This window comes from Schistocerca gregaria, chromosome 7 (genome assembly GCF_023897955.1).
Source record: "Schistocerca gregaria isolate iqSchGreg1 chromosome 7, iqSchGreg1.2, whole genome shotgun sequence".
Taxonomy (NCBI): Eukaryota; Metazoa; Arthropoda; class Insecta; order Orthoptera; family Acrididae; genus Schistocerca; species Schistocerca gregaria.
Genome location: NC_064926.1, coordinates 502,221,989 through 502,238,526, shown reverse-complemented (window position 1 = coordinate 502,238,526; position 16,538 = coordinate 502,221,989). Strand labels below are relative to the sequence as shown.

The 16,538-nt window shown below is 42.6% G+C and overlaps 2 protein-coding genes across 3 annotated transcripts in view; one reads left to right on the top strand and one right to left on the bottom strand.

The window, feature by feature from the left end:
* The window catches only part of LOC126281609 (tubulin-folding cofactor B), a 68,471-nt gene extending 64,291 nt beyond the window's left edge, over positions 1-4,180 (bottom strand). The window contains exon 1 of the mRNA XM_049980716.1: positions 4,047-4,180. Within this exon, the coding sequence (XP_049836673.1) occupies positions 4,047-4,172 (126 nt within the window). The 5' untranslated portion in view covers positions 4,173-4,180. The remainder of the gene's footprint in view (positions 1-4,046) is intronic.
* A 293-nt stretch (positions 4,181-4,473) lies between these two features.
* The window catches only part of LOC126281607 (mitochondrial outer membrane protein SLC25A46-like), a 51,918-nt gene continuing 39,853 nt past the window's right edge, over positions 4,474-16,538 (top strand). The window contains exons 1-3 of one of the 2 annotated variants that reach the window (XM_049980714.1): positions 4,474-4,657; positions 4,769-4,872; positions 4,967-5,145. In XM_049980714.1, coding sequence (XP_049836671.1) covers positions 4,489-4,657; positions 4,769-4,872; positions 4,967-5,145 — 452 coding nt within the window. In that variant the 5' untranslated portion in view covers positions 4,474-4,488. Of the gene's footprint in view, positions 4,658-4,768; positions 4,873-4,936; positions 5,146-16,538 lie in introns of those variants that run through there. The other variant, XM_049980715.1, reaches the window with a different exon arrangement.

Sequence of the window (16,538 nt, the reverse complement as noted above, 5' to 3'; positions counted from 1 at the left end):
TCGGACGCTTCTGTCGACCCACAATATTCAATGATGAAGAAGATGCAGAAATTCTATTTCTACATCCTTCAGGACCAGCTGCACCATTTTATTGGCCTGAAAGAGAAGATTCTTGCATAGTGCCTTTGGAGCACATAGTCTGTGTAGTAGACGCACCTCAATCAAGCGGCACTGGAAGAATGTATTACTTCAAAAAAGACTGTATTAAAAGAACGTAAAGCTCTTGGATGAAGTGGAAAAACAGTTTGAATCAGCATTAATGTTTATTAAAAAGACAAAATTACTCAAAAAATTCTATGTTTCAAGCAATCAGTTGGGTTATACATAAGTGTCATAAGTACACTATCTTTGTACATAATTCTAATGTAATCTACTATAATTAATAAACATGTTAAAAAGCCATCATTATTTTTGTTTTATCAAGTAGCCTATATGTTTAAGAGTAAACTAAAACAAATTTGAGCATTCTATCAGGTCTGAGACTCTAGATGTTGCAATTCTTATAAAACAAAACATCACTAAATATATATATATATATATATATATATATATATATATATATATATATATATATATATATATATATATATATATTTTCCAAGACTTACCAAGCGGGAAAGCGCCGGCAGACAGGCACAATAAATAAAACACACAAACACACACACAGAATTTCTAGCTTTCACAACCGACGGTTGCTTCTTCAGGAAAGAGGGAAGGAGAGGGAAAGACAAAAGGATGTGGGTTTTAAGGGAGAGGGTAAGGAGTCATTCCAATCCCGGGAGCGGAAAGACTTACCTTAGGGGGAAAAAAGGACAGGTGGTACACTCGCGCCCACACACATATCCATCCGCACATACACAGACACAAGCAGACATTTGTAAAGGCAAAGAGTTCGGGCAAAGATGTCAGTCGAGGCGGAAGTACAGAGGCAAAGAAGTTGTTGAAAGACAGGTGAGGTATGAGCGGCGGCGTCCACATCAAACCCACCAACAAGCAACAGTACCTCCATTATGACAGCTGCCACCCATTCCATATCAAACGGTCCCTTCCCTACAGCCTAGGCCTTCGTGGCAAACGAATCTGCTCCAGTCCTGAATCCCTGAACCATTACACCAACAACCTGAAAACAGCTTTCGCATCCCGCAACTACCCTCCTGACCTGGTACAGAAGCAAATAACCAGAGCCACTTCCTCATCCCCTCATACCCAGAACCTCTCACAGAAGAACCCCAAAAGTGCCCCACTTGTGACAGGATACTTCCCGGGACTGGATCAGACTCTGAATGTGGCTCTCCAGCAGGGATGAGACTTCCTAAAATCCTGCCCCGAAATGAGACCCATCCTTCATGAAATCCTCCCCACTCCATCAAGAGTGTCTTTCCGCCGTCCACCTAACCTTCATAACCTCTTGGTTCATCCCTATGAAATCCCCAAACCACCTTCCCTACCCTCTGGCTCCTACCCTTGTAACCGCCCCCGGTGTAAAACCTGTCCTATGCACCCTCCCACCACCACCTACTCCAGTCCTGTAACCCGGAAGGTGTACACGATCAAAGGCAGAGCCACGTGTGAAAGCACCCACGTGATTTACCAACTGACCTGCCTACACTGTGACGCTTTCTATGTGGGAATGACCAGCAACAGTCCATTCGCATGAATGGACACAGGCAGACAGTGTTTGTTGGTAATGAGGATCACCCTGTGGCTAAACGTGCCTTGGTGCACGGCCAGCACATCTTGGCACAGTGTTACACTGTCCGGGTTATCTGGATACTTCCCACCAGCAGCAACCTATCCGAACTCCGGAGATGGGAACTTGCCCTTCAATATATCCTCTCTTCTCGATATCCACCAGGCCTCAACCTCCGCTAATTTCAAGTTGCCACCGCTCATACCTCACCTGTATTTCAACAACTTCTTTACCTCTGTACTTCCGCCTCAACTGACATCTCTGACATGTCTGCTTGTATCTGCGTATGTGCGGATGGATATGTGTGTGTGTGCGAGTGTACACCTCTCCTTTTTTCCCCCCTAAGGTAAGTCTTTCCGCTCCCGGGATTGGAATGACTCCTTAACCTCTCCCTTAAAACCCACATCCTTTCGTCTTTCCCTCTTTCCTGAAGAAGCAACCGTTGGTTGCGAAAGCTAGAAATTCTGTGTGTGTGTGAGGGAAACATTCCACATGGGAAAAATATATCTAAAAACAAAGATGATCTGACTTACCAAACAAAAACGCTGGCAGGTCGATAGACACACAAACATACACACGAAATTCAAGCTTTCACAACCAACGGTTGCTTCTTCAGGAAAGAGGTAAAGAGAGGGAAAGACAAAAGGATGTGAGTTTTAAGGGAGAGGGTATGGAGTCATTCCAATCCCGGGAGCGGAAAGACCGTGGGTTGCGAAAGCTCGAAATTTTGTGTGTATGTTTTTTTTTAATTGTGCCTATCAACCAGCACTTTCCCGCTTGGTAAGTCATGGAATCTTTGTTTTTAACATTTTAATGGTATCATTTTTATCTTCAAATATGTATAATAAATAAACTTGCTGCAAAAATTCGTGGTGTTATCTAAAAGAGTTTTTCAGATAAGCAATTTTAGAGTTTTGAATACAAATTAAATTTACCATTTCCGAAGGTTCAGAAAACGCAAAACTTAAAAACTTTATAAAAAAAACTATAAGAGATACAGCAAAAACAAATGCAGGTGTGGTCAGGATGGTATAAGAACCATTCGAGCCAAATTTCATGAAAATCTAAGGAGGTGGGTGTAAAATTTATTTTTTATTGGGTGATTTGATATGGAATGACCCTCTTGGGAAAAAGCCTGGCTTTTTTAGTCGCACCTATGCTCATTCCAGAAGAATCAGAGAGTTGTCATGGGTGGCCATGATGATGAGAGTCATCATCAAATGAAGAATAGCATTCAACAATGGCTATCCCTACATAGTATTATAATCTAACTGCCAAGGTTGAGAGTGACTTGAGGATAAACATTGTCATCCTTAAGTCTTCTAATTACTACCAAAATCAGGAAAAAGAGTGCAGGCCATATACAGTAATGTTGTCGGCAAATGATGAAAGCCATTCTATGGTCAAAGCGGAAAAGCGGAATCACAGCTATGAGTACACTATGGATATTTCATACCTGAAGAAATATGTGGGCACTCTAGCTCAATGAACTGAGGTCGTTTACAAGACTAGAATTTTACTGAATATATGTGTGATGTTTCCTGGGGTGTGACTAATTTTTTGCCCTGTGTAAAGATGTTTGTCAGCAATAATGTGACAGTACTTCATGCAGGTATAAAACTCAAAGGGGAATGTGAAGGTAAACAATATCCAATAGCACTCTGCCTAAACTGCGGTGTTCAAACCAGTACATGTGTGATGATTAAAGGTTTCGTTAAGTTATGCCTAATGACTTCTTACATTCCTGGACTGTTATTACATAAAACTTTTCCCCGTCATATGTTGTTTTCTATACATTCCATCGTGGAGAACGTTAGAAAGGCTTTGGGTGTCAGTAGAGAGAAGAAATTATCGAAAACAAATTGTGTGTGTTGCCTTGTTAATTAATTTTCGCAAATCTGGTAAAGGCCAATATAGATTACGTACCCATGTAATAAATGACCACCAACCACGAGCAAAAATACATTACTTCGAAAACGCCTGTTTCCGAGCCATTATAGCCCTACTAAATAAGAGGGTGTCTCTAATAACCCTAAATGTAGATTGTTAATTGTACGGGATAAAAGTTGCATTTATGCTAATGGAATGAAATGATACTTGCGACGACCGTCGTCATTTGTCACTTATCACTTGCTTAAGAAGGTTTTCAAATTAAAGCCGGGATCTCTTAATTTTTTTAAAAAAACTCGTATGCAATTATGTATGACTTTTCTGGTTCCCGTTAAAAATATCGAAATAGTTCAACGCAATCCTCTGGAATATCTTTATTATTTTGAGCGGTAGTATTAAAATTTATTAATTTTATTATGTCTTCAGAGTTCACCTTAACTAACTTACAATTTTTGAAGTGACAAACCTTGAGTTCTCGAACAGGTACATTTTTCTGAAATCGTCGTTCTATGCTGGCTCCGGATTGTTGCTTGGAGGTAGTAATAACAACATTTACATAATGCGGAGTTATCACAGTAAATGTATCGGCCATTGTTATGTATTATGCAGATTTATTGAAAAAGTAAAACCCCACACATAAATTTTATGTACAAACTAGTATCAGATTGTCAAAGATTCTCCGTTGCGTACACAAACCAAAGACACACGTTATCGCAATGATTGACGGCTGATTTAAAATATGGGTTATAACTAATAGAATTAGATAAGGAATTGGACACAGGTGCAAATTGCATTCCGTATTTTATGCCCGGAACGAGAGACCCGCCACTGCACGAGTCTTCGTAGTTGTCTGCGTGATTCTCATAGGAGATGTAAACACAAAACCTGCAACATCGTTGATGTAAAACATGGCTGGTCTTGAAAGATATCCAATATTGCCAGACGATAGCTCACGTACATGGGAAAGAATATATGAAAGTGCTGAAGCAAATAATGAGTTTCGAAATTTGGCACATGATATTTCGCAGCCCACGGAAAGGTTTAAGCCGGCGCGTCCTACCTCATTTCCCGATGATGGTGATTTTACCTAATGATTACCTGCTGCTATTTTTTCACGCAGTTTTAAATGATTCGAATGTTTATATCTAGTTGTTTGAGTGAAAGTAGCTTAACATCGTGTATTCACAGATGTTGCGGTACGGAAATATATTGGTGCTGGAGTGGGGTTAGCCAGTCTTATAACAGAAAATTTACTTAGTCACCCATTTGTTGTACTGCGTCGTCAATGCCAGGTGAGTTTTATTGAAGGCAGAAAATCTGCTTGAAGACTGTATACTTAACATAGTGAAATCCTAGAAAATGTTGGCCGATGTGAGATTCTTGTAGGTCCACAACAACTCTGTTCGGTATCACCTCCTGCCTGTCACACTGCTGCCTGTGATGGTCCACTTACACCAACGGCAAGGTTTCACAACGCTATGGAAGGGGCTAGGCAGTGCCTTGCTTGTCAGAGGAATGACCTTGGCAGTTGAGGACATAATCAGTAAAGTTACACCATGGCCTAAGTAAGTACTTCTTTTATGTGTTCTGTGTTACCACTCTAATTTAAAACCCAATTCAGAGCTCCATTTCCAGACTGCCACACCAATTTCAGGAAGTGCAGTGTATGCCTGTAATCAACATTCTATTGTTCAGTGCTCATATAGAGGCATATGAACAGTTGCCTTTCTCTTGTTCATTTTGTATATAGAACAGGGAAGGGAATGACATAATAGTAGTAGTACAAGTACAAGGTACCCTCGGCCATGCATATGGTGGTTTGCGGATTACGTTTTGCAGACTTTTTTAAATGATCATTCACCACATGTAGTTGTTAACTGAGCATCGGCTGAAATCTGAGAAAATTATTTACTTTAAATTACTGTAGACAGCATCTTAAAGGTGGAGGTGTAGCAGTATTTGTTAGAGAGCAGCTCAAAGTAAATAAATTAAACCATCTAGATCTGTATAATAATGAAGGCTTGACTGAAGTGACAGGCGTTGAACTCCATATCGAAGGTTGCGGAAAGGGCACGATGAAACAGAAAATTATTGGGATTTATCATCCACCTAAATCAGAGGTAGGGCATTTCATAGAAATCTTTAGTAGAATAGTGGGACACTTTGACCCAGACGAGGTAACAATACTTGGTGACTTGAATATAGAAGCAACATCTTGCAATAACCATAACAGCAGGCTGATAGATACCCTTAACTCCTATAATCTTATGAATGCAGTAAATTCAGATACAAGAGTAACTCAGTCTACTTCTAGTAGAATAGACTACATAATACTAAGTAAAGAGGTAAAACATAGTATTAGATGCTGGAATGTGGACTTCCACTATTCAGACCACAAATGTCAATTTGTAGACTAAGAACACACAAGCATCCAAGAAAGGACTCAGGTCGTAGAATACAAAAGAGTGCATAAAGAGAAAAACATTAATGCTTTTAAAAGTAAACTAGAATCTGAGGAATGGCAACTAGTTCTTCAGCAAAAAGGGTCCGAATGCAAATGGGTCAAATTTTATGATATTATTTTACAATATTTTAATTTTTGCTGCCCAGTGGAAGGAATTGAGAAAGTAGTAACACACAACCAAAATGTAAAAAACACCAGACTGACTCTTCCAGCTTCCATGATTAAACTCGGGAAGAATATCGAGGATCTAAGTGTGTTACATAAGACAACTAAATTGCTAATATTTAAGGATAAGTATAAACAAGCTAAAAAACAATTTCAGCAACAGCTCTCAAATTTAAGAAAGGCGATCCTGGATAAGGAAATAGCAGTCATCGAATATAGGGAAGTCTTAATGGAATATAATAAATAGATATCGCAAAGCCACCCCTAAGTTAGATGCTCAGTTTGACAGAATCCAACGTGAAGGAAACCATATTATTGATCCAGATAAAATCTGCAATATATTTAATGAATATTTTATATCTTCAACTGTGGATCCAGTTAATAACACAGGTCTGACTTGGATGGTAAAGCCTTCCCCTAGGCTGGAAACTGCTTTTGATTTTAAGGAAGTGAATCTGGAGGAAATATGAAAAATAATAAATAACTTAAAGAATAAGACCTCATCTGGCTGGAATGGACTGAGTAGTATTATAATTAAAAAATGCAATACGGAATTAGTTGGAATAATTACCCATACGATCAACAGTAGTATCAGGCAGCATACATTTCCAAATATATTGAAGAAAAGTACAGTTAAACCTGTGCATATAAAAGGATCGAAAGAAGAGCTATCAAACTTAAGGCCCATTTCACTAATACCAATTTTCAGTAAAATATTTGAAATTGTTTTGTTGACACAACTTATTGATTATTTCACAAAGAATAATTTACTAGCAGAAACACAGCATGGCTTCAGAAAGCATGCAGTACCATAACAGCAATTACCGAATTTCTCCATAAGGTGTATGATGCCCTGGATGAGGGAATGCAGACAGCAGGGAAATTTCTAGACCTTACTAAAGCATTTGACTCTGTGAACCATGAGCTCTAGCAAATCCCAGCTATTACCATTTAACCTTGGTAATTCATACCAAACCTATATTGATAATATAAGTGGCATCAAAACAGTAGACACTGACAAATGTAAATTTTTGGGGATATACCTAGACAAAAATCTTAACATACCAATGTTGTATGCAATAAAATCAGCACTTAATTAGCAAACTATCAAAATTAGTCTCTGAACAAACATTAAAAACTGCTTATTATGGGACAATATTTGCATATATTAATTATGGAATAGAGGTACGGGGATGTGCTGCTGATAAACACATGAACAGAATCCTAACACTGCAGAAAAGAGCAATCGGGACCACGCATCGACAAGGATACAGAGGTTCATGTAGGGAAACCTTTGTACAACATAAATATCTAACAGTATACTTCTTGTATCTGTACAAATAAATAACATCCTTTGTGGACCATAAAAATAATGAAGCTAAGTGCTCTGATGTGCATACCCATAACACAAGACAAAAAGATTGCTTCTTCAGAAACAAAACTAAACTAAAGACAACAGATCATAGTCCTTGGATAAATGGTCAGATGTGGTTTAACAAACTGCCAAGTGATATAAGATGCCACAGAGGTAAAGTATTCAAAACGGAATTAAAATCATTCTTAACTCCCAAATGTTTGTACTCACTGAATCAATACTGATATTAAAATGTAGCTATTCTTAAATATGGACCTAACCCTTCTATCTACGCGATGTACTAAATGGTTCAAATGGCTCTGAGCACTATGGGACTTAACATCTATGGTCATCAGTCCCCTAGAACTTGGAACTACTTAAACCTAATTAACCTAAGGACATCACACAACACCCAATCATCACGAGGCAGAGAAAATCCCTGCCCCGCTGGGAATCGAACCCGGGCGTGTACAATGTACTATTCTGAGGTGATTGTAATATATATTATCGTTGTAACAACATTCTGTAAATTCAGATACCTATACTATGTAACAACAGTATGTTGCATTATGAAGTACTATATCTTATATTGCCAAGTGTGTCACCCTTAAGTGGCTTCTTGTAATTTTGAATTGCAAATTCCTACTGTTTGTACAAAAATTGTATAAAAATGCTATGACATTTGCAAAAGTCACCAGTTGGTGAATATACGCAAAAAAGACAATAAATAAATGTAGAAGATGGTATCTGTTGCCAATACTAAATTGAAATAGAAATACATTATCTTACCAAGAACTTATAGTGGTATGCAAAGATTTTGAATGCTTGCTTTAGTGGTTCACGGGAATTTTGTTGGATAATATGATGAAAGCTGCACAATATTTCAAGGAGACAGCTGCTTGTCATCTCAGGAAGCACCTGAAGTAGTTATTATGTCACGAAAGCCTCAAACTGCACATTTTGAAGTGGTTATCAGAAAAAGTGCCAGAACCACCAGTGTTACTGGGTAATGCTGCTTGAGTAGCTCCAAAAAATCATTTTGCCCCCAGGGGCTCAGCATTCATTTGCTGGGTACGGGCTTGGCGACCTCGGGCTTCCTGAGCTGGAGACTGGTAAGCGCCGCCAGTACCTTGTCACCGTAAGCTCTGGGCATACTTCAGCGACCACCGTGATGCGCGGCGGTGGAACGTTGTTTGTCTCAGGTTATGGGGATCTTGGCTTGACCGCCCAGATCGCGAGGATGGAATAAACCTCTATAAACAGCCCCTCAATCTCAAGGTGTGCTGGTGCACTGATGAGATGCATGTCTGTCGAGTTGGAACAGTCATAAGCTGGCAACCTCTGGGGAACCTGCCGCACCTCAGTTGTACAAGGCTTACCTAGGCACGCGGGTCTCTGTCTAGGTGAACTTCTTGTTCCCTAGCTGCTCATGGGACCGAGATAGAACACTCGAACTTTTATTCTTCTCCTCCCAACGGAAAGGGCGGGCTGCTGGTAGGTTCTAACACCCAAACCAGCAAGAGGGCTCTTGTAGCCAGTCCTCCTGATTCGGTTACTGGTAACAGAGTGCAAACTGCTTCGCAGAATGTGTTTCTTATAATTAAAAGAAAAGAGGTGAGTTTCGATAAAGTTTCACCATTTTATATACAGAAAGGCTTAGAAGGCCTTGCTGGCACCTTAAAATCTGTCAAGTGCTTGCGAAATGGAACATCGTTGATTGAAACATCTAGCTTCCAACAAGTCAAGAACCTTCAGAAGGCACTATTTCTTGGGGAGTTTGCAACAGAGACTGAATTTCACAACACCTTGAACTACAGCAAAGGTGTTGTGACTTGCAAAGATCTCGTTGAAATTCCCAAGATGAACTGAAGGCTGAATGGTCCCGGGAAGGAATTGTTGACGTGCAACACATTATGAAACGGGTAGATGGTGCTCTCGTGAAGTCTGACTCATTTATCCTTACTTTTAACAGCACCAAATTGCCGGAACATGTGAAGGCAGGATTCCTACGTCTCAATGTATGGCCTTATTACCCCAATCCCATGCGGAGTTTTAAATGCCTACACTTTGGGCATACTACTCTCAGCTGTAGAGGGGAAGCCACTTGTGGGAAATGTCTCGTAAAGCCACCCATGAGGGAGTTGGTTGCTCCTCTCCTCCCACGTGTGTCAGCTGCTCTGGGGATCACCCTGTGTGGAGTAGGGAATGTAGAGTTTTCCTTGAGAAACGGAAGATCCAGGAACTTAAAACCACAAAGCGCATCCCGTATGGTGAGACAAAGAAAATATACAAGTTCATGCAGCCGTCCACATTCGCTGACTCCTTTTCTGTTGTGAAGCAGCCAGTCTTGAAAACTGATGCCGCTACACAAACGGAGGTTGCTACTTTCAGCTCTAGCACCTGCGTTTGTCACTGTATGTGTGCTGAATGTCCTTCCTGCCCCTCCCCGGGTCCAGTCTTGTGCACTGCCTAGTGCTGCTACACCCCCTACTCCTTCTGAGGTTTTGGCTTCAATGCCACCTCAGACCAAAAAATCTAAGCCAAAGCCAAAGGTAAAGACTCGCCCGCTAAAGGAGACTGATGGTATACAGTCTGTTGATGTTGATGTCATTCTCTCTGACGTCTCTCGACTCCTCTTCAGAGGCGATGGAGGTTGACGTCAGACTGGGGCAATCATCTCGCCCCAAAACTGAGCCTCAACCTGTTGTGGGCTCTCTTCCCCGACAGAAAGTGAGGATGAAGATACTCCCACCCTGATAAATGGCTCCCATTACACAGTGGGACATGAATGGATTCCAGACACATGTAGAGGAACTGAACCTCCTAGCACAGCAACACCCCCTGTGCTTGTGTTTACAGAAAACACATTTAAAACTATCTGATGCTCCTGTACTAACAGGCAAGGGTGACCTGACTGGGGAAAGGGCCAAAGGCGGAGTCACTGTATTTGTCAATAATGGCCACCACTCCTCTGCTCTCCCCCTAGATACTGACATGCAAGCAGTTGCAGTTGAAATTTATTCACATTCGGAGGCTTACCGTCTGCTCCCTTTATTTACCTCATCTGGATGCAGTGAACTTAGAGGCTCTCACAGATCTTATCAAGCAACTCCCCCACCCATTTCTCCTTCTGGGCGACTTCAATGCCCATCATGTCCTTCGGGGCTCCACTTCTCTTTGCACTCGAGGTCGAGTTTTGGAGAGCCTCCTGACATCTCAAGTGTTGTGCATCCTCAACACTGGTACTCTCATTTCTCTGCTGCTACTGGGTCATTCTCAGCCATTGACCTATCTTTCTGTTCTCCAACCCTCACCGACTCTGTTCACTGGGAGGTCATTGATGACCTTCATTCCAGCGATAACTTCTCCATCCGCATTCATCTCCTTAATGGTGTATTGCTGGAGCAGAGGCCACCATCATGGATGATTGGCAGGGCTAACTTGCCACTGTTCAGTCGGTTGGCTGTCTTTGAACGCTGCAACAGCGTACAGGAATGGGTGGATCACATCACACTTGCGATCCATCATGCTGCTGACCTGTCCACACCAAAGTCTTTTGGCCCTCTTAAGTGGCACCTTGTGCCTTGGTGGACAGAAGAGTGCCATTCAGCCATCCGGGACAGGCGTGCGGCTCTTTGACAATTTAAATGCCACCCAACAGCGGTCAATCTTATCACCTTTCGAATTGTGATAGCCAGGACACGCCGTGTCATTAAAGAGAGCAAAAAAAGGTAATGGCAGGAGTTCTGTGACTCCATCAACCATTCCACTTATTCCACAAAAGTATGGGAAGCCATCTGGAGGATTTCCGATAGACGCAGCCGTTTACCAATAGCTGCAGTCCTGAACCAGGGATGCCTCCAAACGACACCCAGAGCCATTGCTCAGATGCTGGCAGAGCATTTTGCACAAAGTACTGCCACTGCAAACCAGATCCAGCATTTCGTCGCTACCGTGTGACTGTCGGGAGAGCAAACTTGGACTTTCGCTCGAACAGTTCTGAGGCCTACAACTCCCCTTTCTCCATGTGGGAACTCTAATCAGCACCTACTGAGACTTATGTCACTGCACCAGGTCACGACCACATCTGTTACTCCATGCTTTGACATGTGCGAGCAGTGTCAAAGGAAATCCTCATCGATTGTTTTAATCTCATATGGCAGACAGGAGTGTTCCCCACCTCGTGGAGGGAGGCAATTCTCATCCCTCTCCTCAAACCAGGAAAGGACCGCACATGTCCCAGTAGTTTTCGGAGTATTGCCTTGACAAGCTGTGTTGGAAAGACCCTGGGACGGATGGTTAACCGTCGTCTGGTCTGGCTGTTACAAACCAGACAGCTCCTTAGCCGCTCTCAGTGTGGATTCCAAAAATTTCCGTCCACAGTCGACAACCTGACCGTCCTAGAGGCAGCTATTCAGCAGGCTTTCCTCTGTCAGCATCACTGTATCGGTATCTTCTTTGATATCAGTAAGGCATATGATATTACTTGGAGACACTGTATTCTTGCACAACTGCATCAATGGTGCTTTCGTGGCCACCTCCCCATTTTCATTTGGTCTTTCCTGTCTCAGCGGTTTTTTCAGACCCGCATTGGTAACACACTGTCTTATCGTTTTGAGCAAGAGAACGGTGTTTCCCAGGGCAGTGTTTTAAGCGTTACCCTCTTTGCCATAGCCATCAACAGTATAACGTCTACATTGAGGAGTTCAGTACAGTGCTCCTTATTTGTGGACGACTTTGCTGTTTTCTGTTCCTCGTCCAGTGTTGCAACCGTGAGCCTTCAGTTGCAGCTAACAGTGCGGCGGTTAGAGGAGTGGGCTGCGAAGTTGGGTTTTCAGTTTTCTGCCGATAACTCTCTTGTGTTCATTTTAATCGTTCTCGTTGTCTTTTTACTTTGGCTGCCTTGCATATGGGAGATATTGTCCTACATTTTAGAGACACAGTGTGGTTTCTGGACCTAACTTTTGACTCCAGGTTGTCATGGCTGCCACACCTATGAGACTGGAAAGCCAGGACCCTGAAGACAATGAACATCCTCAAGTGCCTCAGCCACAGGTCTTGGAGTGGACAGGGCATGTCTCCTTCAGTTTTATCGGGCTTTTGTGCATGCACGGCTGGACTACAGATGCATGTACGGGTCAGCGAGACCCTCTTAATTGCGGATCCTTGATGCTGTTCACCATGCTGGGATTCGACTGGCCACGGGTGCTTATCGGACCACTCCCATACCCAGCCTCTGTGCTGAGGCTGGGGAACAGCCACTTACCATCCAGCGGCAGCTCCTGCTGGTGTGCCGGGCTTGTAAGCTTCTTGCAGCTCCAACCTTGCCTGCTCACCATATTGTTGCTCATCCACCTCTGGACCACCTTTTTTTCCCACCATCCCCGGGCTACGTTGCCGTTTGGGATCCGTGTGCTAGAGTCCCTCGGTGTGGTGTCTGTACAATCTCAAATCCTGGGTTTTAACTGCCTGCCATCCTGGTTACTGAAGAGGCCCAGAGCAATTTTAGATTTATTGCAGTACAAGAGAGATTGCACTCCTGCCACCGTTTTTAATGTAGCATTTTCTGCCATTTTATCTGAGCACCATGACTATGTAGCTGTTTTTACGGATGGTTCGAAACAAGGGGATTCCTTTGGTTGCTCTGTTGTTTTTCTGGATTGTGTCCTCGAGGTTCGACTGCCTCAGACTTTTACTGTCTTTGATGCAGAATTATCTGCGATCTTGCGGGCACTGGAGCAGATGAGACATTCTTCATGTCCTAAATTTCTTGTCTGTTCCGATTCACTAAGTGACCTTCACTCATTGCAACGTTTGTATCCAGTAGATAAAATAGTCCAGACCATCCAGGATGCCCTCCTCCAACTACAGCAACTGGGGAAGGTGGTGGCTTTCTGCTGGGTTCTGGGGCACATTGGCATTGCTGGGAATGAAAGGGCAGATCACGCAGCCAAGGAGGCATGTCTCGATCCACAAGTATTTCAGTGTGCTACCCCCTGCACACACTCACCTCACTGTTGAGCTCACGAGTCATGCATTGGTGGGAGGATGAGTGGCTGGAAGTGACTGACAATAAGCTCTGTGTAGTCAAGCCCGCAACGCATGTATGGTGTACTTCCTTTCAGCCCCATCGATTGGACGAGGTTCTCCTTACTCGGCTTTGGATAGGCCACAGCCTTATGATGCATGGCTTCCTGTTCCGGCGAGAGGACCCTCCAATGTGTGGTGCTTGTGGCGTCCAGGTCACTGTGCGCCATGTTTTATTGGATTGCGTTTTATTTTCTAACCAGCGGGCCGCGGCTGACTTGCCAGCGGATCTGCCATCTCTTTTAGGTAACTCTCTGATGTATGTGGTTAAAGTTTTAAAGTTCTGTGCCATGTCAAATGTTTTTACAAAGATTTTAGGGAGAGGATCTCAATTTGCTCACTGTGTGACAAGCTCACCCATATTTTATGTAAGTGGCCAGCCAATGACAATTTCCTGTGGCATTCTTGCTGCTATGTTTTCGCTTGCTTACATTTTACTTTCTTATGTAGCATTTTCCTTCTTTTCCTGCTTTCTTTGCGTGTGTGCTTCAGTTTTATTACATCTGTCCACATTAGTTCCTTTTAATGTGTGTCAGGGCGCTGATGACCTCGACATTGAGCGCCCATAAGCCCCAACACACACACAAAAATCATTTGTTGTAAAATGGGTTAAGTAAAAAATCACTGCTAGACAGTTGGCAGTGCATGCTTGACAGATGTTGCTGTTTGTAGTTCATATCTGATGATGGACTACTGTTTGCTAGACCATTTGGCAGGTTATTTAGTTTTGAAAAGAAAAAGCATAGAAGATTTAGAGTTTAGCATACCTTCAACCAGAACGTGAAGGCAGAGGACAAGCTTGGATTAAGTGAAGGATTGGCCATTTCCTCATCATAGGATACATCTTGACATTTGCTTTAGCAATTTAGGGAACCTATAGAAAATGTAAGTCTGGAGGGCTGACTCTAAATTGTTCTCTCAAATGAAAGCGCAATGTACTGACCACTGTGTAACCTTGCTTGGTTTTCAGTTTTGGTCAATAACAAAACTGAATAACTGGGCAAGGTTAACAGTGGTAAGTACAGTGCACTTTCATTTGAGATAGGCTAAATGAAAGAGAATAATGTTCTTTTCTCTTTGCCTTGAGAAGTCTTAAAAATATTCATTATCATCCACATAATTGAAGCAGTGTGAGACTTCATTGATATTATTGTCCTAATTGGTGTTGTAAACATTTTGTCTGAACAAGATTTAAATGGTCCAACTCAAAAATGTGGAACACCCAGAAGACATGATAAGTTGTCAGCGTAACTTCATACTTGTAGACACCATTGGTAGATTTGTAAATGATTTTCTTTGCAATTGTCTGAAAGAGAGAGAATGGCCATTAAAGTGCATTAGTGGTTTTCGTGTTTAGTGTTATTACCAGGCCTGGTGGTGTTTGTAAGGGGTGTGAATCGTGTCAAATGTTGAGTGACCACTGTGGAGGACACAGAAATGCCATGTACTCATGTGAAACAGTATTATTAGCACCAGACAGAGTTTGAAAGGTGCCTCATTGTAGTCTGTATTTGGCGACCTGGTTGAATTACACAATATCCATACACGTAAAGCAATTTGGTATGACAATGGCCCAATGTTGGACTGCATTGGTACACAAGGGCAGGGATATTCACTGTCGAGGTCTGGTTGACCACATCTGACAGCTTCAAGCAAGGATTGTCGTATTGTGCCCCAGGCACATTGTAACCTCTTCACATCAGCACCTGCCATTCGAGGACAAGTAATGGACTCCTGCAACATTTTGCGTCATCCTGTGCCATTGAACAGAGGCACAGCAGCTGAACCAAGGAATTATCCTCCCACGTGTAGACTGCCATTAACACCATAATACATTTGTAGTAATGCGGTGACTGGTAAGACTGGACTGCTGATGAATAGCATTCCGTTAGCTCCAGATAACCATCGTTGGTGAGCATGGCAGTGACCAGGATAGATTTCCTACTCTTCCAATGTTTTTGAGAGGCGCAGTGGTGTTACAGCAACATAGTGTGAGGGAACCCTCAGGTATGATTTCAGGTCACAGCTCGTAGCGTCACAACAGTACATCGAGGGCATCCTGTGTCCTCACGCATTACCCTCTGTGGTGCATTTTTCAACTGGACAATGCTCATCACCGCATGGCACATGTCTTTACTAACTGTCTGCATGCTGAAGAGGTATTCCTGTGGCTAATAAGTATGAGAGATTTGTTCCAAATAGAACATATGTGGGACCAGTTCAGATGAGAACTGCATCCCATTGCCAGTATACAGTATATCGAGAACAGTTTTGGGCCAGCTTGTGTCAGAAGAAGATTCAACAACTTTGACACCCTTCACTGCTGAGTCAGTGCTTGTGACTAGGCCAGAGGGGGTGCAGCATCATACTGATAAATTGGCACATACTACCAAGTTGAGTGTAAATTTGATTCATTTTTGTAATCACTGAATTTATGTCTCATTCCTTCTCAACCCATTCTGGGTTCTTCACTTTTTTTGTTGGGCAATATATTTCCCGCTTTTCAATGGTTGTGAAGTTTTCAGAAAAGGGTCGGTGACATTACTTTGACCCGTAAAATAATGTTATTTGCTGATTTTGTAGACTTTCTCGGCGTAATAACTTTTGATATTCTTCACGGATTTGCAGCCGGATCATGTTGTCATCCTGACACAATATTTCGGCGGACCAGCTAGCCGCCATCTTCAGGTGAGTTAATGCTAGTGCACTGCCTCGCTGGAACTGAATTCCAGCCACAACGCCGGAAACCTTTATACACCATGAAGAGAGCACCACGCGTGCGTGAGATGATGGGCAGGGCCTCCAGGCGGCAAGTACACACGAAGCGCGCCGGTGGGAGAAGACAGCAGAAAAGATAAATCACAACAGCACTAGTTGGATGAATCCAA